The 27,126-nt window shown below is 46.5% G+C and overlaps 1 protein-coding gene across 10 annotated transcripts; it reads left to right on the plus strand.

The window, feature by feature from the left end:
• The first annotated feature begins 75 nt into the window (after positions 1–75).
• THRAP3 (thyroid hormone receptor associated protein 3) lies at positions 76–26,683 on the plus strand. 10 transcript variants are annotated; one of them, XM_085559972.1, is made up of 14 exons: positions 76–130; positions 5,085–5,143; positions 8,684–8,908; positions 9,177–9,259; positions 12,827–12,987; positions 16,283–17,182; positions 18,556–19,296; positions 19,840–20,012; positions 20,473–20,584; positions 20,846–20,930; positions 23,217–23,401; positions 23,995–24,187; positions 24,784–24,933; positions 25,201–26,683. In XM_085559972.1, exons 5-14 carry the CDS (start codon positions 12,851–12,853, stop codon positions 25,420–25,422), a joined length of 2,898 nt encoding a protein of 965 aa, XP_085416098.1. In that variant the 5' UTR covers positions 76–130; positions 5,085–5,143; positions 8,684–8,908; positions 9,177–9,259; positions 12,827–12,850; the 3' UTR covers positions 25,423–26,683. The 10 variants fall into 10 exon arrangements, with proteins under 10 accessions (XP_085416098.1, XP_085416097.1, XP_085416101.1 ...); XM_085559971.1 differs by lacking the exon at positions 8,684–8,908 and having other exon boundaries at positions 76–852; XM_085559975.1 differs by lacking the exon at positions 8,684–8,908 and having other exon boundaries at positions 76–852; positions 24,787–24,933.
• The last annotated feature ends 443 nt before the right edge of the window (positions 26,684–27,126 follow it).

Consider the following 27,126-nt stretch of genomic DNA (forward strand, 5'->3'; position numbering starts at 1 on the left):
CGCTGCGCGGGCCGGACTACGGCTCCCGGCGGCCCCCGCGGGCGGGCAGAGCGCGCGCGCGGAGCGGAAGTGCGTGAGGCGGAGGCGGAGGGGGCGCCTGGTGCGGAGGGGCCGCGGCGGAGCGGCGCCGGTGAGTGCAGGGAACCGGGGGATACCGGGGGGTCTGCGGGGCTCCGGCTCCGCCCGCCGCCACCGGGAGCTCCCCTCACCCCTCCCTCCTCCCCGCGCCCTCCGCAGCCGCCTCGCCCCGGCTCTGCCCACGCCCCCCTGCCGCCCCTCCTGGGCCTCACCGCGGCGCTGCTCCCTCCCTTTCCCGGTGTCCTGGCCCCGCGCGTCCGCGGGCGAGGCTCGTTCGCAGCTCTCGGCACCGCTCTGGCCCGGCCCCAGCGGCGCCTCGTGGTAGGCCCGGCCAGGCCTTGGCGCCTCCTCGCGGTCCCGGGGCCGGTTGGGCCTGCCCGGCCCTTCCCCGGAGCCGCCCGTGCTGCGCTGTGCTCTCCGCTGTCCCGTTCCCGGAGATCCCTGTCCTCTGGGCCGCGCCCCTGGGCATCCCCCCGCTCCGTCGGTCTGTCCCGGAGGTCCCATCCCGCTGTCCGGGGCTCCCCGTGCTGCCACGGCCCGGCCCCTCGGGGGTGCCGCAGCCATCGCCCCTCGTCCCAGCCCCGCGGGCGTGTGGCTCCCGCAGCGGCGCTCAGCACCGCCCGTTTCCCGGTGCAGAGGGAAGCACCGGAGCTCTCTCGGTGCCTGCCTTGCGTCTTGCTTACTCGTGAAGTTTGGCTGAACTTCAGGCGATGTGGCAGAAGAGACGTTGCAGTGGCTCAGACACGCGTGTGAAGCCTGACTCTTCATTTTCCTGTAGGATTTTTCTGCTAGCTCGTGTTGTTTTAGGGGAAATTAACGTGTTCGAGGTTTCTACAAATGCGTTTTAAGCCTGCCAAAGGTGATTATCACCTGAATGGGGTTCTGGGTGTTTGTGTGGAAGGTGACGTGGTAAGTCTGGAGTGAGCAGTGCTCCATAGAATCACGGAGTCATGGGATGATTTGGGTTGCGATGCACCATAAAGCTCATCCCACCCCCTGCCATGAGCAGGGACACCTTCCCCTATCCCAGCTTGGTCACTTCCAGGGATCCAGGGGCAGCCACAGCTCCTCTGGGTGCCATGTGCCAGGCCCTCACCAAGCTCACAGGGAGGAATTTCTCCTTAATTTTCAATCCAAGCCCACTTTCAGTGTGAAGCCATTCCCTGTGCTCTGCCTTGGGAGGAGCAGGCGAACTCTTATGTGTGTGTGTGTATGCAACACCATCCTCTCAGGACCTGTCAGAGGTGGGAGACTCCTTGATTTTTATGTGTACAGTGATGTGCCAGGTGTTGTGGCACAAGAACAGATTTGCTGCTTGAAATGAACAATTTAAAACCGTTTGGAAGATGGTCTGGGTTGTCTGGTAGCTGGTGGTGGAAGAGAAGAGCCTTTATTGCTACATCAGCAAATGGATGTTTTCAGGCTGCTTTTCCTGAGAGCACAATGAAATCATCCAATTATTCTCTGGAAGGACTCCTGAGAATTCCCTGTGGCGGGGAGCAAGGGCAGATGCTGTGTCAGTGCTGATGGGGTGTGACATTTTGGGTGGGCTTTACTGTGCTCTTGGTGGGTGCTGGGCTGGGAGAGCTGCTCACAGGGATTGGATGTCACAGCCTTGGCTCCACGCACCCAAAAGGTGTTTCAAAGCTTTGCCTCTCAGGTTCCCTCAAAGAGAGTCAGCTGTAGGCACAGGATAGAGCATTGTCTTCTCCTGGAGTCTTCTGTGGTTGCTCTGTGTCCTGCTCTGGAGCTTCACAGGTGCCCAGCATGGAGTGAGGAAATGGCTGACTTTGTGACCTTTCTTGCGGGTTGCACAATCTCACAGCACATGAAAGGACAAAGCAAGACAGTTAGTGTAGAGAGCTTTTGCAAATGTGCATTTTTGTGTCACAGGATCCTCTGGAGGGTCTAGAGCCTTGTGATTTTTGTCTAACATTTCTTCGGGTGCTACTGCATATTTTTGAATTGTATTTTTCCATCTAGGAATTATTGTCCCTACCTCAGCGGGAACAGGGAGGGCAAGTAAGAACTTGATTTGAACAGTTTCCTCCAATGTCCTTAGGCAGCTGAAGGTTGGGAATGCTGCTCCTGAGGCAGTGCTCCAGTGGATGGGCCTTGGTGTCTGTTCCACATGAATGTGATTTGGAAATGCTACAGTCTGGTCACAGGGGGCTACAGAGTTCTGGGGCTTGAACCCTTCCCCTCCAGCTGGGGGTCCTGTCCGTGGGATGAGGGCAGTGCAGGGTGCCCCTTATCTCATTTTCACATCCTCTTTGTCCAGAGATCCAAAGAGGAAACTTTTTGCCTGTCAGGTTATTGCAAGGGGAGGTCAGGCATTGGAAGGGAGGAGCTATCCAGGGAGGTCTGGAGTCCCCATCCCTGGAAGTGTCCAAGGAACATCTGGATGTGGCACTCTGTGCTCTGGGCTGGGTGACAAGTCACAGGCTGGACTTGATGATCTTGGAGGTCTTTTCCAACCAAAATGAATCTGTGAAGAGGTGACCTGGCCCTGGGAAGGAGATGCCTTCCCAAGGTGCTGTGAAGAGCTGTGGTGCTCTGGCTGCAGCCATGTGTTCACCCAGACTGTGTTGGCAGCAGCAGGTGGAGCAGCCACGGATCTCTGCCCCTGTCCTTTGTCTGCAGGAGTCCTGCCTGTGTCTCTGCTGAGTTATACCCTGCTGACTTCCTGCTGTTTTCCATCCTTCCTAATTCCCTGCCTCTCTGAGTTGTGTGTCTCTGGAAGACAGTTCTGCTGTCAGTGCTTCAGCAAGTGCTAGCTGGGAAGAGGCTTCCTTAGACACTGGGATTTTGGACCAGCCATGTGCCCTGACCTTCACTTCCAGTTCTTTTTCATGGAAGTAAGGCTTTGTCATGTGTATTGTAAAAAAAAATTGGATATTCTGCTGATGGGATTATGAGAATATAATTTAGCTGTCTGCTGCTTTCTCCAGCTCACCTAAGTCAGGAAGTGTGTAAAGTATTAAAGGAAATGCTCATTTGGGTCAGGCCAGGCATGTGGGCTCACAGTGAGGTGTTTGAGGCTGCAGGAAAGCTGGGGAACACTTTCTGACATGCGTGTTGCTATTAGAAAAGAAAAATGCTATGGTTATAAAACACCAACACATAGAGTAAGTGACAATCCATGCACATCAGCAGATCTAAATTTAGTTTACCTGTTCCCACTTTCTCCATTGTTAAGGAAATACTGCTTTGGGAGGCCTAGGGAGTGCTGAGCTGGACTGGATAAGCCTGAGGATGCTTTTCATTGTAAGGCCATGATGTTCCATAGTTGTATCCCTGAAGGAATAGAATGGTTTTGCCAGAAGTCTGAGTATTTTTCAGCTCACTTGGCTTTGTCTTTGTGAAATGACAGTTTGGCGTGTTGGAAGTTTTTAATTGTTTGAGCAGCCACAGAGCCCTTGAACTTTTTCTCCATTTCTGGAAAAGTTTAGAGTATCCTGAGCTGTGTTTAATGGCTGCACGTGCCAGGGCAGGGACGTGGGGTTAGGGTCGTGGGTTTCCTCAGAATTATGGTGGTACAGGGAGTTCTTTGGTGAGGCAGGAATTTCAGGATATTTAACCACGTAGTTCAGGCCACGGATGTTGGAAGAGAGAGGAGCAGTGGTGGCAGTTACAGAAGCTGTTCTGGCTCCCTGGGGAGCTTGTGCCAGATGATGGTGCCAGGCTGTGTGACAGCTACTGGTGGCAGTGGGGCTGTGCCAGTGCCCCTTGAGCTGCCCCTGTTCCTGGACACAGTGATGCCTGTGCTGGACAGGCTGGGAACAAGGCTTAAACTGCTGTGTGGGATTCTGTAGTGGGTCCCAAGATGAGGAAGTTGTTACTCTTGGCCCTAGCAGCTCATCAGGTCTTTGTTTCTGCTGGTGCCAGGACAGATCAGTGTGTGGGAAGGAGCCGGTGCCATTTTGTTTCCAGATGACAGGCTGGGCATGTGGGTCTGGAGTTTCCTACCCTAAAGGAAACATCCTTCACCTCCTCGCAGAGAAACTGTGTTAGGAGAGCCTGAGCATTGAGGGAGTCACTGCTGGGAGCTTGGAGAAGTGAAGAGTTCCTGCTTAATTTAGCTTTATCATGTCAGAGCTATGAATAGTGAAATCACGGGATCACATTTCATGCCAGCTGGGAATGGTGTTTGCGCTGCCTCACTCCATGGTAACCGGAAGCTGCCGGGCCTTAAAAAAAAAAAGTGAAGCAAATGGCACACAGAGATGGCAGCCGGCTGCTCTGGGGCTGTTTCCCACCCAAGGAGGGGTTTTCTGTGCATGCCCTTGCTCCTGTCACGCATGAACACAGCTTGTGCCTGTCTGGTGTCTGAGAGTGAGGCCTGTGCACAGCCCTGCTCGCGGCTCCAGCGATCCCAGAGCAAGTGCCCTGCTCACAATTTCACCTCCACAGTCGTCACCCGGCCATTTTTAGCCTGCCATGATTTACAGGGTAAGGTGGGTGTGCAAACCCCAAAGAGCCCCCGCTGGGACCGCAGCGTGTGGAGCTGGCTCGGCCGGGCACTGCTCCTGCTGCTGCCTGGGGTCACTCCTACCTTTGGCCGAGTGAAAGCAGCAGAGGAAAGCGGGGCAAGGAGCCCCCCGGGAGTGTCTGCTCTGCGAGCACTGAAGGTGATGGGGCTGTGGGGTGTCAGGCTGGAATTCAGTGCTCCAGGCACTGAGGCTCAGCATTGATGATGTTAACTAACCTGTGCCTTAACGCGGGGCCGGACATGTGATACCAGGTGGCATCGTGTACATCGTAATTTACACCTGAAATAATTACATTAATTGCTCCTGTGGGGCTGTGGGTGAGGGTTGGTTTCCCAAGTTAAGACCTGTGTATGCACTGGCTGATTAGATGAGGTTATTTTGGTGGCCTTTTTTTTACTGGGAAACAATGCTGAGATGAATAGCCAAAATCAGAATCCTTTCCTGTGCTCCTAAAGTAAGAGGATTTGCCGGTGTCTGGTTTGGTTTAAATTTGATTTTCTCTTTTTTACTTAGGTCAATCACTTCTAAAGAAGCAGTGTTTAGAACCAGATTTGATGGGACACTTGTACAAGGTACGTGAACACAGCATGGAAAATTGTTCAAATAAGCTTATTCCATATGTACAGGATTCCTGTGGACAGGCATTTCCCTCTTATTTTGAAGTCTGGCAAAGTGTAGTGATGGCCTGGTCTGGTGCCTTGTCCTTACAATAATGCCACAATTTAAAAACATTTTAAAAATAACTTTATATGTTATACCAGGTCATGGTAATCCTTTTCCTTGTGTTCCCCTAAGGTAGTGGGATTCCCATTAAGGTAGAGATAAATGAAGTGCCGGCTTGAGAATATGTGAGTAGTTTGGCTTTTTTCAGCTTAAAATGAAATTTGCTGGAGTTTGTATTTTCGTAGGTTAAATGTGTGGAGAGCTGTAATCCCTAAGGAGATTTATTTTGGCTGTAACTATACTGTGTGTTGCAGAAGAAATTCCAAAGAGCCCCCAGTCAAACAGTTTTTTTGTTGCTTGCTGTTTATTTGGAAGCAGAACTTCCACATTTTTAAGTGTGCGTGGCGCCTGCTGGGCTCCAGCTGGCAGACACCTGAGAGGATGGAAATGTCCTCGAGGGTGCAGTTCATCCTCCCTTTGCTGAGAACTTCACTTACACGCAAGTTTGAGTTCTTTGAGTTAACTAATTTGTGAATAATTTTCTTAAGGGGAGTAAATTGGACCTTTTCTTGCTTCTTGTGGGGATTGGATAACTCCAGGCACAGATTACCAGCCCCCCAGCATCCAAAGCTGCTCAAAACAGCAGGGCTGTGCTGTAAGGAAGCCATCAATTTGGGGAAGCCCATGATCTTTCTGCTTTTCCCTAGCTGTGTAAATTTGGAGAGAAAAAGCTGATGAAATAGGTTTTCCCCTTTTTTTTTTTTTTTTTTTTTTTTGATTATGGATGTTTTCTTCTGTGTTTAACAGACATTCCAGCCACCCAACTTCTGTAACAAAACCACCCAGATTTCTAATCAGCTTTTTCTTGGATTGTTTCCTTGAACTCCCTGTCACTAAACTGTCTGAATAACAACATAAGACTTTTTAAGCTCAAACATTTGTAAAATAGTATCTCTCAAGTAGCCAGTTTCAGAAACGTCACTGATTGGGGTTTGTAACTGTTCAAATTAATTGGAAAGTGATTGTTCAGCACTACAATCTGCAGAATCAGTCCTTTCCAGAAGAGCCTGTAAATACTCTTTAGCCATTCCATAGAACCTGCTTCTTATTATCTGAACCCAGGGCTGGAGCTCAGGGTTAAACTTCTTTAGGGATTAGTTTAATGGTGTGAAACCCCAAATGTGCTTGAGGGAAAATCTTAATTTTGAAAGCACATAGACTAGAGAGAAATTGAAACTGCTGCTGACAAATTTGTACTTCCCTTCCTGTGGCAGAATAATTTTGGATGTTTTCCCCCAAGCATGTTTAGCACATATTAGAGTAGAACACTCTGTTTTGTGGTTAGGTTTTTGGTAATTTTTTTTTTTTGAGCAGTGTTGTCTGGGACATACTTTGCTGAGGAGGTTGGTAGGTGTAGTTGTAGCTTTAGTTAATGTGTGTCATAAATCTTCTGAAAACATGCTGATACTGGATCTGAAAAGAGAAATCATTCTGCTTTTTGTTCCCCCAATGAAATTTGATTATAATTAACATTTTAATTTGCTTCTCCCTGGCTGGCTGTAGGAGCTGTGCAGGTGGCCCTTCCCCTCAAGTGTTCCATTGAGATCAAGAACATAGTTAAGGTGTCTTGCACCAAAAATTAGCTTGGGAAGGAAGAATCCAGTAGAAAGTGAGGTGTTAAGAGTTGGGTTCTGAGCTAACAAAGATGAGTCTGCTCTTTGCACTTGCTGCTGCACTTCAGGGACGTGGGGAGAACTGCAACTCATTATAAGATTATTTTTGCAGTGATTGTTGTTGCCTTATTATACAGAACACACTTTGTAAGGTATTTTGTGGGATTATTCCTTTTTTTCAGAATGAACTAATCTTGTTTGGGTTTTGGGGCTTGGGATTAGGAATTGTAGAGCTGGCAGAAGGAGAATTAATTTTTTTTTCTTTCCTGATAATGAGGGGTGTTGAGCAAATGAAGGAGCAGTTCAGCTGTTCCTCCTGAGCTGAATGTCTGTGCTGGTGACACCAAATGTATGCCAAGAGGCTCGGGCAGAAATTTGCTCTCTAATGAGGTGCCACCTCATTTGGTTTGGGCCTCACAGCAAAGTAAACCACAACAGCTTCACTCAAATGCTGGCCAGTAAAAAGCAGATTATTGTTTTCCTAAAGCACTTCCAGAGAGGTTTCCACAAATGCTTTTACAAAACATTTAATATTTGAGCTGAGTGTTTGCAAACACCCTGTGACAAACGGAAACACTGTAATGAATTTCACCACACCATGCTTGTGTCTGAGGCATGTACACAAGCCATGTCACTTGTTCCAGGTGTTTTGAGGTTTATGCTCAGTTATGAACACAAACAGCTGCCTTGGCAGAGAGGTGCATGCTGCGTTTCCCTCTCCAAGCTGGCCAGCTGTGGTGCCCCATGTGCAGGATCCTCACTGACACCTGGGCATGGAGTGGGCTCAGCTGGAAGCTGTGCCAGCTGGCTGCTCTGGGCAGGGCTGGGGAAGGGCTGAAATCCCAACCTGCCTGAAAGACCTCGAACAAAGGAGTGGAAGATGGAAAGAGTCACAAAGAAACACAGGCCAGTTGGAAGCAGGGAACAGATTCCTGGAAAAAGGCGTTTTGACAACCAGCAATGTTTTTAATTTGACCCATGACTTGGCACATGGAAATGTTCTTTACGGTGTTCTGGAATAAGAAACTCCTGGACTATGATTTCCATTTCAGCAGAGTGTTGAATACGTTTCCCAATTTCTTTTCACAATCTAGAAGAAAGGTTTCCTACTTCTGCCTGTTGTGTCTTGACTTGGTTACATTTTCTGTAATAGTGCTCTAAACAGAAAAATAGTATTTTTCTCCAAAGGAGAATCCAGATTTTGCTCTGGATTACACCTCTGTGTGTGGGATTGTAGCAAAACTTGGTGGTAACAGTGATGTTTGGGAAATAGGCAAAAAAACCCTCAAAGCCCAAGTGTCACAAAACAAGAAATAATGGGTATGGCAAACTCATTCTGCCACTGTGAAAGACTGAAAGTCAAAGATGCTTGTAAGATATAAGATGAGGTTTCATTTTGTGGACATTTAGACTGATGGACAAGACAACAGTAGAAATAATTTTTAAAATGTCTGTGGCTTGTTGTTCTTTGTGACTTTTTCCCATTATTGGTAAGCAGGATTTAAGAATCACTAAACTTTGCAACACCACTTTTCCTCTTGGCTGAGAACAGGACTTAATCACCAGTTCAGAGAAAGGTTTCAAGGCTACTTGAAAACTGTGCTTTTTCAGTGAAATGAGGACAAGACATTAATAGCTTTAAACAAGTCTATTTTATGGCTGAACACAGAGTAAGGGACATTCTTGCTGTTAGCTCAGAGGTTTAATAACATGGAGTAATTTCTGAGGTTGTGTTTACTGTTGTTTTCTCTTCTAAAACCTCCACCCCTCCAGCAGTGCATGGAAGGATTCTGAAATGTAACTGTAGACCTGTCAGAAAAGCTCCCAGTGGACTGGTGGCTCCCTTGGATGACGGCGATATGCTGACGGATGAATTGTCAGGAAAAGAATTGTTTCTGTTGGCTTGTGGATTCCTTTAACAATATGGGAAAATCCTTAGTCCTGAGCCCAGTAAGACCATTCAAATGGGCTGAGAGAAATGACTCCAGCACGGCTGTACAGGTGCACTGACAGATGTGTGTCACAGCAGGTGGGATGGGGCAGGGGAGGTGGAGCAAGAAAGGAAGAAGACTTAAAATTTTGAAAGCATGAACAATCATTTTGAAACCTACATTTTTCCACAAAAGTCCGTGAAAAAAATTCCTGGTCAGCTGTGGTGTGTGTGTTCCCTGAAACACTTTTGGCTGCAGCAGGAGCTTAGGGCAGCCAGTTCACCTCTGGTGACAGTACAGCAATGCATGTGCAAAAGTGTATTTTCTTCTCATTTCAGGTTTTCTTCCTGATTTCTTAGTTGACAAAGCTGAGACGGTGAAATCTTACAGAAGGGTGCAAGGTGTGAGCCTGCTCAAGCAGGTAGGCACAGCAAATAAAATATTCACAAGAGGTAAAACTGCCTGTCTTGGGATTTGTAATAGACTTTCTTATATCTTTTCTCTTCTGGGCATACTACAAGTTAGACTGATGGTAAAATTCTGCTTTCATTGTTGTGCAAAAAATATGGAGCAGGTTTAGATGAAAAAAATGAGCCTTGTGTCTTGGAATATTTGGACTGATCTTCCCAAATAACTGCAGAATAGGGTAAAGAATAATTTAGTGAAAAAATCCTGGATGTCCTGGAAGTAGTACCTATTTTTGTTTTTTTAATGCTGTATTGACTAATCTTTGGATTTATGCCGTGGTGATTTTTGGGAGAAGAACCCTGCTTCCCCCATACACCATAACTGGCCGGATTATTAAATGTCACATTGAACTAAGTGTTACATCCCATATTGTGCCATGTGCCCTCCTCCAGCTTTGTTCTTTGCTTGAACATTGCAGTGATTTCAGTCAGTGGCCTTAAAAGTTTTCCTTAATTATTGTGAACATTTAAATTCCAAAGCTGTGGAAGCTCATGGGAGGGCACAGCTGTGAGAGACTCTCAGTGGTGTGGTGACCTTTTTTCGTTGCTGTGGAGTGGAGCAGAGTTGTGCCTCACTTTTGGGTTCTGTCAGGAGGTAAAACATTAACTTTCCTACCACTGTTTCCTGACAATAGTTTGCCTTCTGGGCAAAGTCCATCGTGGTGCTTTAGTGGGAGCATTTGTTCCTCTATTGTTTCCATCAGTAGTCTGCTGGATTGCCCTGAGGGGGCAATCCAGCTGTTTGGGAATGGAGAAAGCAAAGTTTGCTCTATACAGTGTGGTTTTATGACAGATGAACAAGCTGTCAGGTGTTCTGTTTCCCTGGGGATGGTGCCTTACCAGAGCTTCTAAATTCAGCACACGGATCACATCCAAAACCAGGATGTTTTTGGATGGGAGGCTACACTCCTTGGGAAGATCTGCTGGACAGCTTAGAACTGGGCCTGCAGAATAAACAAACCAAAATAAACCAAAAGTTGAAAATCCCCGGCAGTGCTTCCAGCAGGACATGCCCTCCAGATGAGTGTAGTCACGCTTGCCTGCTGGGACAGGAGATGTGGATCAGGCAGCAGCATCAGCCTTGTCCCTTCCCAGGTGCAGGAGGAGCTGGTGTTGGGGGGTTCTGTAGCTGTCAGAGGGAAGTTGGACTCTGGCAGGGCAGATTAAAGATGAGTCCCCATAGCACTGTTTCTTCTGGTGCAGCAAATAGCAAATGCTTCTGCTTGCAATCCCTGCTCAGGGTCAGACACAGCATCTCCAGGAGCTGTGTGCCCTGGGTACAGCTCTGTGGGCAGGGGAAAAATAGGAATGGCAGGGAAAAAATGGAAATTGGGAGGTCAGCAGCCACTGCTGTTCTCAGAGATTGCTTTTGCTTCACTTACAGGCACCTCTTTATTTAAAAATATATAAAATCCTTTTTAAAAGATGCTTTCAGAGTAGGGCTTTTGCTGAACATATTTTATCTGAGTCAGTAATTCTTAAAACTAAATGTGTATCCCAGTAAGTTTACAACTGCAGTTAACTCAGGGGAGCTGACGTGACTCCAGTGTGCAGTTTGTTTAACCTTTTAAGTGCTGATGGAGCATAGCAACTCGTTTCTATCTTAGTAGGAGTTACTTCATATGTTAGGAATGAATCAACTTTAAAACGTTGGCAGAGATAAAGAATCCAAGACGTGAGTGTTTGGCACACGTTGCATGCACCAGGGTGGTTTGGCTGGGAAGTGTTGCAGATCAAAGTAAAAGGCAAAGCTATTAAGCAGATCAAAGTGGTAATTTAAAAATCTATTTTGGGGTCTTCTTGGGATTTCCTGAGAGTTGGTGCCACATCTTGCAGTAGTTCCTGTTAACATTTCTTTCTTGTCCTCTTCCATGTTTTGATTTCCAGTTCTCAGTGTTGGATTGTTGTGGGCAACAGAGTAGGAAGTGTTGCAGGAAGTGGTTCAACAGACATATTCAGTGAATTAAAGAGAAATACTTAAAAATTATCCTTCCACACATTCTTTCCCTAAAAAATGACCAAGCACAAGAATAAACTTTGGTTCTCAGTGGCAATATCTTTTGGTTTTCATCCCTGGGGCAACAGGGAATAAAACAACATCTGTTTCCTTAGAACAGGAACATCAAATTTATTATTTTTTCTGCATGCTTTCTGATGTCGAATACATTCAAATACTTCAGTTGAATTGATCTAACATCTTTAGTGTAGTTAAAGGGAAGAACAGGAGCATGTAACATGATTTTTTAAAATAAAAGCCAACTTCCCATGTCTGTAAAGTCCCAGCTGTGGTGATGGACCACCATCCATTCTCCCAGCAGCTGCTCCTGTGCTGGGCATTGTGTTTTTCCTGGAAATGCCTTGGCAGAAGTTGAAGCCTTGAGTAACCATATATGTAATTTTGGAGAGCACTGGAAGTGAAGGCATTGCAAGTCAGTCCTCTGGAATTTCCTTAAAATGGGTATAACAGCAGCAGCCACACTTGATCAATTGTGTTTATGTATCTGAATGTTTCTATTTTTAAACAGTGGGTAAAAAAAAAAAAGATAAATTTTGTGCTAACATAGTTCCTTTTTACTTCTGGCTCTTTTTCATTAGTCATTTTAGGTGGAAAGTTTGTAGATAACTTATTGACTATGCAATTAATGCAAATTTTGCTCATTGGTAATGGAGAACAGATCAGGGAGGGTGTAACTGAAAGATTTGTGTGGTCAGACTATTCCCTGAATCATCTTCTAAGGGACTTTCTAACCTTTACCTGGATACATGCCTGAAAATAGCCCAGGTAATTCATAATTGCAGCTATTTGGAGTCATTTAGTGCTACAGTGTAATCTCTTCTGTCTCTGAATATTTGGAAGGACATCTGATTTATTTTGGCTGCAACAGAGCTCCTGGCTGGGTGATCCACACTGGTGACTGATCACAGCAACTGCAGGAGCTGCACAAGCAGAGAGGACAGGATTGAGCCTGAGCAGAGCTGTGCAAATAGGGTCAAATTCCTGTGGCTTGGAGTATCAGCTCTTTTTTGATTGCCTCTGAAAGTTTAGATAAAAGTTTACGGGGTGGGTTTTTTAATGGTAAGCCTTTTTATTTCTTCCCTGTCCTTTAAAGCAGTGGCAGCTGGCTGCACAGACAGGGATATGACTGCAATTACATGGAATTTTCACTTCCACAGGCTAGTTTGCCTCTAGAGGTGTCCTTGCCTCAGCCAGCACTGTGGCCCTGCCCCTTCCCAGGTTTGCATTAACTTGGTGTTTTCAACTGTCACACTCTCATTTGTGATTATTATGGGTTTAGAGTCTTTTATTCTTTTTGCAGTTTTCCTCTTTAGACTGAAATAAACCTTCTATTCTGAGCCCAGCCCCATTTGTCTGTTCCTAGCAGGCACTTCAAACATTCCTATTTCCAGCCTTATCAAGCTCCACGTCCCTGGAGTCTGTCAGCCTGCCAGGTGCTGCCTGTCCTCTCCTATCAACCACATGCTTCATTTCTCAAATAATTCGATTTCCCTGTTTCCCTCAGGTGCACTGAGAGGTGCTTGCAGAGATGTCTAAAACGAACAAATCCAAGTCTGGGTCCCGTTCCTCCCGCTCGAGGTCTGGATCGAGGTCCCGCTCCCGTTCCTTCTCCAAATCCCGCTCCCGTTCCCGCTCCATCTCACGCTCCAGGAAACGCAGGCTGAGGTGAGTGTGTGCAGCCAAAGGGTGCAACAGGGCACTTCCTCCCTTGCAGGTGGTTTGTCACTTAGCTCCTTTCCAGGGAAAGACTTGGATTAGATCCCAGGACAGATAACTACTGTGTGTCAGGCTGCTTCCTGCCAACCTGCGCTGTTTGGGTGTTTCCAGTCACTTAGGAGAATAAATTAGTGATAAATAAATAAATTAGCAAAGTAAGATGTTTGTCAGCACAGTCAAGATCTTTCTTTTGAGACTTTGGCTTTTTTAAGGAGGCTTTAATTTAATGGATCCCAGACTCAAAGGGTCTGTGTAGATGTCGTGTGTTTTTCCCCTCTTGACAAGTGAATTCAAGCAAATTTTAATATAAATTTTAAACACTGCTGTGAAAAATGGGGACAATTCTTGATATTCTCATGCTCCTCCCCTTTGCATGCAGGAGCCAGGTAACAGGGAAGATCCTCCCGGAGGGATAAAGTGGATAAAAGATAATTTTGCTGCAGTTAATTTTAAGAAACAATTAATGTATCTAATAGTTGTTCCTGTCTCCCTGAATTGTTTCTGAGCAGGCCAGTTACAGGCCTGTGTCTTCCCTGGATGTCATTTTTTTCCTTTTCTCTTGGCTAAGCATTCTACATCTGGCAAAGCCATTCCAGTTGGATGGGGTGCAATGGTGTTCTCCTGCCTTTTCACTCATATGAATGACACGTATTCTGAAAACCACGGGGCTGTGAACACATGCAAGTGTTACCAGCTAGAGATTTTAAAAGTACAGAAACTATTGAATGTACGGTTGGAGAGAGAGGGATATGACAAAACTAAATTAGAGGTGGAGACTTGAGTCCAACCGAGCCCTTTGCACAGGGAAGCTGGAATGCTGGAAGATCCATGCTCATTTGGGAATATCTCCTAGCTGTGAAGGAGCTTTGGCAGTTGAGAAAAAGGCACCCTGTGCAGACGTGGTTGTTTCCTCTGCTGCTGAAGCTACTTCTGCTTTATAAATAATTCATTTTTTTTAAAAAAAGGAGTCTGAATGGAGGGGGTCAGCCCAGCCCAGCCCCCCTGCCTGGCCTTGGAATGTGCTCCAAGGTAGGTGTGGTGGGATCTCAGCATAAAAGGCCATTGCTGTATACTTCAGGATGCACCAGAAATTCTTTTATTCTTCTTTTGGTAGGTGTGCTGTTTCTTCTGAGTTACACTGCTGTGTTGGACTCTGCCTAATACCTTCTGCTTTCGTTATGACTTTATTTCTCACTTCTTGTAAATGCGGGGGATTTAGCCCTGGAGCCTACAGTTCTGAGGGCTGGCAGAGTTGGTGGAATTATCACTTTTGGTATTTCTTTTACTGCATAACTTCTACTGTATTTTTCTAAAAAGATTTCTGGTAAATAGTTTGCAACTTTTGGAGTGAAATCTTCCTGCTGCAGCCTCTCTAAAGCACTAGAACAGATTTTGGAAGCGTCATACGATGGGTCCTTGTTGATAATTGATCACAGATGCAGCAGTTGTCTGAAAATTGAGTATCTGTGTTCCTCTTGCGTTGGACTAGAGCTTGTTACAACTGGTCCTTGCCTCCTCCTCTGCTTTTCCATATGGTCGCTGTTGTTTGAATGAAGAAACATATCAGATAAGTTTTTCTATTGTTCGAAGGATTGAAAAATCTGTTAAAATGGTCATTAAGCTATTTGTTAGCAATGACTAGAGTATGAATAAATGTTTCCTGCTAAACTGTGACCTGTTTGGTAGGAGGAAGAAATTAAAATAGAACTAAAGTTCATCTCTGATTGCACATGTGTGCTAACCGTGTAGGAATTCCAGCAGCAGGTTGTTCCCTCTTGGTTCTGGGGGTCTGGGGTGTGAGAGGTGAGGAGCAGCACTGAGATCTGTGTGAGGAAGTTCATGTCCATTGGAGTACAGCCAACATGTGTGTCAGAGCCAGAGCTCAGAATGCAAGAAAGGGCTGTGGAAACTGTTCCAATGAATGTTATTTACTAAAATTCCATTTGGAAAAATCTCTTCTGTTTCAGTTTTCTAGTTTGGCCAGTCCTTCCTGTAGCTCTGGCATCTGAGCTACAGCAGGACCTTTAAACAGTTACACAGCTGCAGCGATTTAATGGCACAGGCTGTTGGGACAGTTAGTCACTGGAATCTGAGTTTTTCCAGGATTTGTGCGTTCCTGGATTCTGGTTTTATGGATGCGGGCAGGGGCGTCCACAGCGGCACCTGGCGGCGTCTGGCGGGGGTGTCCCAGCGCTGTCCCTGCCCGGGAATTCCGCGGGATGGAGCTTGGGATGGAGATGGTGCCACGGGATGGAGCCATGGGATGGAGCTGTGGGATGGAGATGGTGCCACGGGATGGAGCCGTGGGATGGAGCTGTGGGATGGTGCCCACGGGATGGAGCCGTGGGCCGTGGGATGGAGCTCATGGGATGGTGCCCACGGGATGGAGCTGTGGGATGGAGCCCGTGGGATGGAGCCTGGGATGGTGCCCACGGGATGGAGCCTGGGATAGTGCCCATGGGATGGTGATATGGGAAGGAGCCGTGGGATAGTGCCCACGGCATGGAGCCACAGGATGGGCATCCAACTCCGTGGGATGGAGTTGTGGGATAGAGCCATGGGATGGTGCTGCGGGATGCTGCCCATGGGATGGTGCCATGGGATGCACCTTTGGGAGCTTAAACCCATAGGCAGCATGCCCTTTGCCCACTGCTGCCCTGCTGCTGTTGGGGTGTAGCCATTTATGAGAAAGAAGTGAGGTTTTGTCTGGATTATCAGAATTTTAAAGTGCATCTGAAGCTGGGACAAGAGATGGAGATTTGGGGTCTGTTGCAATAACAGTAGTGTGATTTGCATAAAAAATACTTCTTTGTGGGTGAGGTATAACCATGACTTTGATCTGTTAAGGGCTGGATGCTTGAGATCTGTCACTTTTTCTGAAGCTGGATAGCAGCCATTTTCAACCCAGCAAAATAAAGAGCAATGTGTGCTTATTGTAGTCTCTGCAATGATCCCGAAATCAAATATTTGACAGTATCACAGCTACAAGTAATTTCCACTGCAATTTGTTCATGGCAAAGTGTAATATACCTCAATCAGATAAGGGTAAACCAAAGGATACCCTCAATCAGATAAGGGTAAACCAAAGGATATTTTTTTAAAAGCTGAGAAATTAGTTTTTCATAGTCTTTTTAAAATATGTCTTCAAATAAAAAGTTGTGGCAGAAGAACAAACTCTAAAAAGGAATTATGAAAAGAAACTATAACATGAAATATTTGTGTAATTTTTTTTTTTTTTAATCAGTTCTAGGTCTCGTTCAAGATCCTATTCTCCATCTCACAACAGAGAAAGGAATCATCCACGAGTCTATCAGAACCGTGATTTCAGAGGCCATAACCGAGGGTACCGGAGACCGTATTATTTCCGTGGCCGAAACCGAGGGTTTTATCCCTGGGGCCAGTACAACCGAGGAGGATATGGGAATTACAGGTCCAACTGGCAAAACTACCGCCAGGCCTACAGCCCTCGCAGGGGGAGGTCGCGCTCCCGCTCGCCCAAGAGAAGGTCTCCTTCCCCACGCTCCAGAAGCCATTCCAGGAATTCTGATAAATCATCTTCCGACCGGTCAAGGAGGTCTTCCTCTTCCCGCTCGTCCTCGAATCATAGTCGGGTTGAGTCTTCCAAGCGTAAATCTGGAAAGGAGAAGAAATCATCCTCCAAGGATGCCCGGGCATCCCAGGCTGCAGGAGATAACCAAGGAGACGAGTCTAAGGAGCAGCAGTTTTCAGCAGCGGGGGCTCAAGATGCCAAGGCATCCGAGGGATCGAAACCGTGGCAAGATGTGAGCAGCTACGGCACAGGCTCCACGTCCAGAGGCTCGGTGTCGGAGCTGAGCCCCCGGGAGCGCAGCCCTGCCCTCAAGAGCCCGCTGCAGTCGGTCGTGGTGCGGCGGCGCTCGCCCCGGCCCAGCCCCGTGCAGAAGCCGAGCCCGCCGCGCTCCAGCCCGTCCCCGATGGGCTCTGCCCCCCCGAGCGGCTCCACCTCCTTCCAGGGGGGCTCCCACCAGAGCCCCTTCGAGCAGGCAGGAATGAGCCCCACCAGAAAGAGCCCGGTGTGCAAAAGCCCCACACCCGTCAGTTCGATGTATGGTGCCGCTCCGAAGGAGGAGGGCACAGCTCCCGGGGGAGGAGCCTTCTCCAAGAGGCAAGTGATGTGTTTTGTGGTTCTGGGTTGGTTTTTGGGTTACTTTTGAGGAGCCAGGTGTACATTGGGATGCTCCCCATGAGCAGGCTCCAGGCTAGGAAGCTGTGCCAGCATACTGCCAGCTCTGGGCCTGGTCCTTTCTGAATTATGGAAAAAAAAACACAGCAGCCCAGAGTTGTAGGAAGTTGGAATTGGTTTTCCAGCTTGGATAGTTCTAAAGATTATATATATTCCCTGCAAAAATGTTCATAGCCCATGAACACTTGCAGATTGCCCAAGGAGGTTTCTTGACAGCTGGAAGCTCACATTTCCCAGTTACATATGTGTTGGTTATAGACATTTTTAGTGTTGCCTTCTGGAATTGTTAGGTACTGTAAATTAGAAGAAATTAATTAAATCCTACCTCATATCCTGCAAGCAGCCCAAGGCAGGTGCAGCTGCAGTGCTTGTGCCTGTGTGTTTGGGTAGGATGAGAAACTAAAGCACCAAATACATCTTTAAAATGAAGACAGCCTTCCATGCAGAAGGCATCTGCTTCCATCACTCTCTTGATTAGTCCACTGCAAATTGTGCCCAAAGGTGACACTTTGTTTTAAAATATACATCACCATTCACAAGTGCTTTCAAGTCTTTATTGTTTTTAAAGATGGTTTGATCTTATTCTATATTAAGGATGTGTAAAACTTAAAAAGGGAGAAAATTCCTGTGACTCTTTGGGCTCCATCCAAAGCATGGAGCTGGTGTCTGTGGGCTTTCCTGCTGTCCCACAGAGCCAGGGTATTGATTTGTGAATGCTTTAAAATTGTTCAGATGCTATAAACCAGCTGAATTGTTCTCAACAGAAGTATTTTATCTCTCCCAGCAGCATATTCTCCTCTGTTAACCTGTTTGCTTTTATTTGTGTTTGCAGTCTGTCATGAAATATTTAGCTTACCTATGAAACTTGCATCCCAAATTTGAAGTAGCTTTTGAGGCTTTTATTTCCAGTGTGTTGTTTAAAGCAGAACAGTCCAATTTGAAAGGTTTGATGTGTTGTTCTCCTGAACCAGGTTTGTAAGTAAATAAACGGAGTGGGTAAGATGTTCCTCTTTTCCTTCCAATGCATCTGTGGGTCAGGTGGGTTTGATTTGTTCTTGAGCCTCATTCCATCAGTTCTGCATATCCATCTCCTTGTACATTTGCTGAATTTAGTGAGAACAAAAGTCTGAATTCAGGCTGAGTAATCTGCTTGACATTTTAATTATTTTAGGGCCTAGAAGCAGCTTTCAGTACATGCATAGCTTGGTGTTCTCTGAAGTTTGACTCTTTGAACTGAAGAATTGACCTTGTCGAGCTCTAATAAGAAACCTCCTGTAATGTCTGTTTATGATCAGGTATCTGGAAGAGCAGAAGACTGAGAATGGGAAAGACAAAGACCAGAAAGTTACAAATGCTGAGAAAGAAAAAAACAAAGAAAAAGGGAATTTCTCTGAGTTGGGATCAACAGATGGAAAGGCAAAATCTGACTCGTATGGATCGAAAGCTGACTCGGAGAAGGGATACCGGGGCAGCCAGTCGCCCAAGCGCTACAAGTTCCGGGATGACTTTGACAAGCTCAAGGTCCCAGAGTTCCACAAGGAAGGTCATTATGGGAAAGATGAAACAGATGAGCAGGACAAGAAAGACAAGGCAAAGGGCCGGAAAGATTCGGAATTTGATGAGGAGCCCAAATTTATGTCTAAAGTCGTAGCGACTTCAAGTAAAAGTCAAGAAGAGGATAGGTCAGGAAAATGGGAAGGTGTGGTGTTCCTGCCACCTGGAAAAGAGAAGCAAAGGAAGCCTGATGAAATGGAGGAGGAAAGCTATTCTGAAAGATCCAAAAAGGAAGAGAGACCAGGATCCAAGAGAGCTGAGCCTGGTCACAGGGGTTTTGTACCTGAAAAGAATTTTAGAGTGACCACTTACAAGTCAAGCCAGGAAAAAAGCTCTTCCCCTCCACCAAGGAAGGCTTCCGAGGTGAAGGAGAAGCCAGGCACCAAAGTAGAGGGGCTGACTCCTGGCAAATCCTCCTTTTCCATTACTCGTGAAGCCCAGGTCAATATTCGAATGGATTCCTTTGACGAGGATCTTGCACGGTGAGGATCTGCCAGCTTTTGAGCAGTCTCAGTAGTGCTGTTTTTTCCTGTTTCTCTTCCTGAGATCCCCATGTGCTTGCCAAGTGTGAGGAAGGCTAAGCAATATTGCATCACAATTTGTGGTTTTGGGAGCCAGAGATTAACTTTTTCCTAACCTTTGCTATGTAAGATTAGTTTAGGATGCAGCGGGTTCTGGGAAGAGCCCTAGATGGAGTCAGGTACTCAGTGGCTTCTGGTCAAGGGAAGCTGACTTACAGAGGGGAGCTACTGTGCTGCTTAAATCCATTTGACTCTCTGCTGTGTGTTTTACTACTCTTTTTCTCCATGCAGCATTGGAATAGTGACCTGAATTATCACAGTAACCTGGAGCAGTGTGTTTATGGATGTTTAAAGGAGCTCCTTGCTCATGCTTTTGAGTATTCATGGGTGCCTCCCTAATAACAACATAAACCATCAGTGAGCTCCCAGCTCCTTCAGAATGAAACACTTTAAATTGCTCTCCTTCACCCTATTCTTCTGTTTCATGGGCTCTTCTTTTTCCAGTCCCAGTGGCATATTGGCTCAGGAGCGCAAGCTCTGCCGGGATCTCGTGCACAGCAACAAGAAAGAGCAGGAATTCCGCTCCATTTTCCATCACATCCAGTCGGCTCAGTCACAGCGAAGCCCTTCTGAACTGTTTGCTCAGCACATAGTGACTATAGTCCATCATGTAAGAGGTGGGTCAGGAGTCCGTGTGTCCTCGGGGAAGGTTCACTCCTCTCTTGCCCTGACAAGTGGGGTTTGTGCACTCAAAATGCCTGGAGTTGTTTTCCAGCAGATATTCCAGTGATGAGAGCAGCAGCATGATCACAATCATCTTTATTTACATCTTTATTTATTTATAAATACTCTCTTGCACGGGGCAGAAGGTGTTCTTGTTTCAACCTGGGAAATATTCAGAGTCCAAGACTTAGAATTTTGTGTTCTGATGAATTTGTAACTCGCTTGAAGAAATTGTGTTCATTTCACCGAAACACCAAAAATGGAAACCGCAGTTTGTCAGCAGCATTACAGCTCATCCCCACAGTGCTTCACTGACCTGCACCTGGGTTTTAACAGGCTGTGGGATGGGTGGGCTTTGTCTTTTTACAGAACTGGTGCTAATATTTTGGTATTATTTGTTCAAACCCCTGACAGAGCATCACTTTGGGTCTTCAGCTATGACACTGAACGAACGCTTTACCAAATATCTAAAGAAAGGAATGGAACAAGATGCAGCTAAAAACAAAAAGAGCCCTGAAATCCACAGGTTGGTGCCATTAGACACTGTCTTAACATTGCAGAAGTATTCCACATTTTATTTCTTAAACTCTGAAATAATTCCAGAATAATTCAAGTATATAACTAGCTTCAGCCAAAAAACCACAAAAAGTTAAAATATGGGGAATTTTAAATACTTTTGGAAATACTGATCTGCTTTAAAGGACATTTGATCTAAAATCTTCAGGTTCTTCTGATAAACAAGGATATATCTATGATTTTTTGTTTGTTTTTTTTTTTTTTGCTTTAGGAGGATAGATATATCTCCCAGTACTTTTAGAAAACATGGATTCTCTCAAGAGGAATCGAAAAGCTCCAGAGATCCTGGCTTCAAGGTGAACTGTTACTCTGATTAGTTTAATTCAACAAAATGAGTGCATTGGGCATGAACTTAACAGTGATGTTTTTGTTTAAATTACTCTCTACTTAAGTTTGTGTTTTTCTTTTAAGGATGGGCATAATTCTAAAAATGAACTACAAAGGGTTAATTTTTATTAAAAATGTATCAACAACCTTTGTGAAGTGGTTAGACTATGGTAAATGACCCCAAAGTCAATTGAGGTGAGCTTGAGAAAAAAGAGAGGATTTTTGGAACAAGTGCCCATGATGAGAGAAGAGACTTTTTGTGATATTTTTCTGCTTGTAAGTATGATTAACTCCATTGTTACGTGCAATTTTGCCAACCATGTTTTCAAAGACATGCATGTCAAAAAGAGGAAAGTAAAACTAAATGCTGAGCTAAAGCAGATACACTATTAAGCAGTTGATAAATTTTGTTCTAACAACTGACTGTGCCATTTCTGTTGATTGCTGTTACTTTAACATTCAGCACTTGTCTTAGATCCAGAGCATTTGGGATTGAGTGTTTTAGCTTTGCTAAGTAGATGAATGTTAAGCCATTGAACTCACTGTAAACAATCATAAAAAAGGCTTAACTTAAAATGTTTGAGATTTTAACCTTTGTTTATTCACCTTCATACATATTTACATTGAAGAGATTTTAACCAGTCCTGCTGAAACCTTACTTGTTTCATATTTGTTTTCGATTTTTTCCAAACACACTTGTGGCCTGACATGGACGATGGTGAGATGGATTTGATGGGCCTGAACTCTGAGCATCAGCTTGGCAGAGTGTGTTATAAACGTGGTTTCCAAACAGCTCGCCAGCCTTCCGTGAAACAGACGTGCCCTCCCAAACCCAAATAGGTGTTTGCTGTGCCACATAAGGGAGCTGCTGCTGATTTTGTCACTTATCTGTCATCCATCGTGTTGGGAGCAGTTTTATTCTCAGAGTAGAAATTAAAGCTCTTTGCCTGGGGAAAGTAGAAGAGCAAAATACCAAAACAAAATGCCTGCTTTCACTCCTGCGTTATTTGACATATTTATTTAAACAAAAAAGTGGTTAGAAACTCATGTAAGTAAAAATTTAACAGCTAGAGAATTACTAATCCTTTTGTATTTAATTGAAGGCGATTAATTTGATGTATGTTGCATATCAAGTTGTACAGTTCCCAAGATGAGTGTTTTGTAAATGCAGTAGCAATGGCTGAGGCTGGGTGTTGGTACCAACATGGTGTAAGGCTTCCTGCTGCCCAATTGCCTGTTTGTCAAACCACAGCCACTGTCACTTAGGGCAGGCAGCAGAATCTCACCCAGGTGCCACAGGGCTCAAAGGAGGTGCAGAGAAAACAACTGCTCCTTTCCCAAAGTTAACTCCTAATCCCTTCTTGATGTACCAGTTTAAATACAGCTCAAAGCAAGCATTACCAGGTGTCTTTTATGTTTGTTTGTAATTAGCAATGTAAATTTAGTTTTAATTTTTCATGCAGCTGGTGAGTTTTTGCTCTGTGAGACACCAGCTTGCTTTAGCAGACTTGGCAGCACTTTGGGAGACACACACAAGTGTGTCTGTGGGGCTTTGTGGCACCTGTCACACGGTGCCCTCCAGCCCAGGGGAAGGAGCTGTAGGTGGCATCTGTAGCAAATAAATCTTCCTGACAGACATAGTAACACCTCCCTAATCCACGGGATGTTGGCCTTCTCCCAGACCCCTTGGATGCTGCCTTTCACTGGCCTCCTCCTGCCCCTTGGATCACTAATCTTGGGTAGCTCCAAGCAGCAAAGAGCTTTTGCTTCTCCCAGAGTGTCACTTCTAGACCTGAGGATTAAAATCCCTCTGGTCCCTGCCCAGGTGAGACTGTCAGCAGGACCTCAGGTGCACCCGTGGGCTGTCAGAGAACTCTGCCACACTGTCCTTGTGGTCCATAATCAGCTGCATGGGATTCCCAAGTTGTTCACATCCTTGCTGGCTGTGGTGTACAATAAATGTCAGCTTCCATGTCTCCCTCCCCTCTACCAGACTGTTTATTTTAATGCTGTTTAAAGAGGAGATTAAAAGTTTAAAAATCAGTGATTTTAAGTGTAGGAAAATTGAATTTTGACGAAGGCAGACTTAATTAATAGTGCATTATTTGACATCTTAAAGTGGAATATTCATTAGTGCTCAGTTAAACTCCAGTTCTCCAGAAGTCTGTGCAGTCAGTAAAGCAAAGTAAAGTGCTGAGCTGGGGCACTGCAGACCTTGTGTTCAACTCTGCCCTCCCTCTCCCCTGCGTTTGTAGGCTGAAGGGAAATATAAGGACGACCCTGTTGATCTGCGCCTTGATATTGAACGCCGTAAAAAACATAAGGAAAGAGATCTTAAACGCGATAAATCCAGGGAGTCGGTGGACTCGAGAGATTCAAGTCACTCAAGGGAAAGATCAACTGAGAAAACGGAGAAAAGTCACAAAGGCTCAAAGAAAAAGTATGTAGGAAACCCAGTAGCCATTTCCTTGTGCCTCTCGTGTCTCTGCTGCTCAGGTTGGAGGCGACCCCGTGTACAGCAGTTGTGCACACAGTTGTGCACCTGTGGCATAACTCCTCCAGAGGCCTGAGCTACCCCTCTGCGTGTCGTCTCGCTATCATTGTATCTCTCAGAAACACTAAATAATTGTAAAAGGTAGATGGGAAAGCTCCATGTGTCAGGATGGGTGAGTCACTTTTCATTCTTGTTCCTGTTGTGTCAAGAGAGAAACAGCCATGTTAAAATGACTTGGCTTTGATGTTAATTTAATCCTTTTCTATTAGCTTAATTTTCCATTTGACTAAAACTCCATGGATGCATGCTAAGCTGAGAGCAGATGGTGTAAACACTTTAAGAAGGAGCAACAAGTTCCTTCTGGAGAGATCTTGGGCCCTGTGTTAAAGCCTGAGCTCTTACTATGGCTTTTCCTCTTGTAGTAGGAGAGCATGGCTTTGATAAGAGGGTGATAAAGAAGTGGTTTTGTGTCTGATGGGTCACAGTGAGTGCCTAATGCTGTTATGTCCCACTCCCCTCCGCTGCCACCACTGAAACAGGAAACACCGACGGGTGCGTGAGAGATCCAGGTCCAGCTCATCGTCCTCGTGGTCCTCTCATTCCGTCAAAGCAGAGGAGTATCCTGAGGAGACTGAGGAGAGGGAGGAGAGCTCCACAGGCTTTGACAAGTCCCGGCTTGGGACTAAGGAATTCTCTGGTCCAAATGAGAGAGGAAGAGCAAGAGGAACCTTTGTAAGTGTTCTCCACCCCTGCCCCAAATGTTCTCCACCTGTGGACTGAGGGGTGATTCCCAGAGTGGGTCGTTGTGTGTTGCTCTCAGTTAAAGCTGCCCTGGAGGAGAAGCCCCCAGAGTGATGAGCCCCAGTGGAATCACTCCAGGCCTGGGGTATAAAACAAACTGCTGGGATGTGCTGTGGGCAGCAAACTCCAGATGGGAGGAGCAGAACAAAGCCTGGAAGGTTCTGTGCGTTAGCGATGCTGAGCAGTCCGGTGGGCACATGCTGTGCTTCTCTGGGGTTTGGCCACACTCGTGTGCAGTCCATGTACAGAGGGGTCTCACCTGCTTGGGGTTGCCCTGGAAATGCCTTTAGGTGATCTTCATCAGCTTTGCAGGAACTGTGATGTGCTCTGTGATCAGATGAAATAAAACTCCAAAAACATGAGTGCAGGAGGTGGTGTGGCCACGCTAAAGCTGTCCTCTTGCTTTAGTGATAGGTTTTAGAGGTGTTTTGGATGGTTAAGAGAAGGGATGCTGGATATTTTGGGAGCCCTGAAAGCTGACTGCCTCTGCAGCTGCTCTATTTTTCTCCTCTGTGTTGCTGTTGCAGCAGTTCAGAGCTCGAGGGAGAGGATGGGGCAGAGGCAACTTTTCAGGCAACAACAACAGCAACAGCGGCGGCAACAACGACTTCCAGAAGCGCAGCAGAGAGGAGGAGTGGGACCCCGAGTACACACCCAAGAGCAAGAAATACTACTTGGTACGTACCTGGGTGCTGAGACAGCCGTGTGCTCCGGGTGTGTCCGGTCTCAGGTGCTTTAGAGGCGAGAGCACCCGCTGTCACTGACACACCAGGTAAGGCTTTGGCTGCTGCTTCACGGCAGGCTGCTGCCTCGTGCCTAGAGAGAGCTGGCTCCTGCTCCCTGTAGGGTGGTTCCCATGAAGGGGAGCCCCAAGGGCGGTGGCAGAGGCGCGGTGCAGGGCGGTGCCAGCCTGTCTCACCTGCTGTCCTTGGCTTCCCGTGCAGCACGACGACCGCGAGGGCGAGGGCACGGACAAGTGGGTGAACAGGGGCCGCGGCCGTGGCGCCTTCCCCCGGGGAAGAGGCCGCTTCATGTTCCGCAAGTCCAGCACCAGCCCCAAGTGGGCTCATGACAAGTTCAGTGGGGAAGAGGGAGAGATCGAAGACGACGAAAGCGGAACGGAAAACCGGGAGGAAAAGGACGCCCTGCAGACGACGGCCGAGTAGCCGCGGGGTCCGCGCGGTGCTGGGAGCCCTGGCAGGAGGGGAGGGGTCAGGCTGGTGCTGGGGTGGCAGGGTGATCCCCACGTGCTGAGCAGAGCCCTGGAGAGCAGCTCGGAAACCATCCCGACGTTATTTAACTGCATTTCCAGAGTTCAGCCTCCCCAAGCACGGATTGGGACTGATCCATCATTTACGCTCGGATCCACTCCTGGAGTTTCTCTTCCCAAAGACTTCCCTTCTGGACTGGATACGGTCAAGCGCTGGGTGAGACCCCAGATTTTCCCTTCTCTGTGACCTTATGGATGGTCGGTTATTTTTTGGTAACAGGCTTTGAGGACGATGTGGTTTTAGTTTGTGCCCTCCTGACCTCACCTGTCCTGACATTTTGTTTCTCTTTTATAATTCGACCCAGTGATAGTCGGGGTTCGCTCACCTGCTCAAATTTTCCTCCCCTATTGTGTATTCAATTTTCTAAATTCTGCTTATTTTAGGCCTTTACATACGTAGTAGCATCAATTCAGAGATAATTTTGGAAACTATTTTTGGTTCTTATAAATAAGAAAATAATGAAGCATGTGAGCAAACATCTAAATGTTCATTTGTTGGGACCAAACTGCTATGACTTTTTTTTTTTTTTTAACTTTTTTTAATGTAACAGTTGAGTTTAGGGCCTTTTAAAAATTACTATTTTCCTTTTATGTTGGAAGTTAATAAAATTAGCATGGTTTAAAAGAGGAAAAAAAAATACACCCTACTTCTGGCCACTGTTTGTGTTCACTATTAGGCCTGGTGTGTGCTGGACCCCAAACTGCTTGTAGCATTTGTGTCTCCTCCCTGCAGCTGGTTGTGACCCGAGTGCCCTTTCCAAGGTGACACAATTTTCTAAGGAACTTCCGAATTATTCTTGGGGAAAAATATAAATGGAAATGATAATTTTTCAATATTTTTTATTAATCTTTTTATAAAACCAAAAGGCAGATTCCTCCTGAGCTGGTTGAGGATGGCCCTTACGATGAATTTCTTTTTATCTTCTACTTTAAAGACATTCTGGAGCAGTTTGTGGAGGGTTCCCAGCCAGGTCGTGAGCCTGGACGGGGAGGCACAGCCGTGCCCTTGCTCCCCTGTCCCTCTCCCCAAGATTGCTGTGCTGTTCCCCACACACCAGCTAGAGTTTGGTTTGTTTTGACTTGAACAGTTCCTGTTTAGCAAAGCCCCGAAGTTTGTTTATGCAAATAAAATACAATAAAATAAGTTGTAGGTGTAACTCTGCTTGGTTTGTGTCCTGAGTTGCCGGGGGGGAGACTGAAAGGACCAAGTTCCTGAAGCAACACGGGGGCAACTCCTGTTGGGTTTTATACATTAATAGATCATTCAGCTGCTGTTTCAGCAGTAATTGCCTGGGGACAGTGGTGACACAGCCCCAGGCCCTGCCTGCTGCCAGCAGGGATTGTGTCACCGTGCACAGGACCTGCTCCATCCTTCCCACACCCGAGCTCCTCCCAGGAGCTCCCTGGGCTGGTCCCGGTGCTGGGCAGCTGCAGCCCCGTGTGCTGCCCTGGCTGGTGCCCAGCAGCAGCTGCTTCTCCATCGCTGCCATCCCAAGGGAGCTGGGAGGCTGCTGGCTGTGCAGCCTTTGCAGGAGTTCAGCTTTCCTGGCTGCTGTGGGTGAAGGTGTTGGCCAAGAGCTGTTGGGTCCGTGCTGGGTTA

This window comes from Lonchura striata, chromosome 23 (assembly GCF_050655825.1).
Source record: "Lonchura striata isolate lonStrDom1 chromosome 23, ASM5065582v1, whole genome shotgun sequence".
Classification (NCBI taxonomy): Eukaryota; Metazoa; Chordata; class Aves; order Passeriformes; family Estrildidae; genus Lonchura; species Lonchura striata.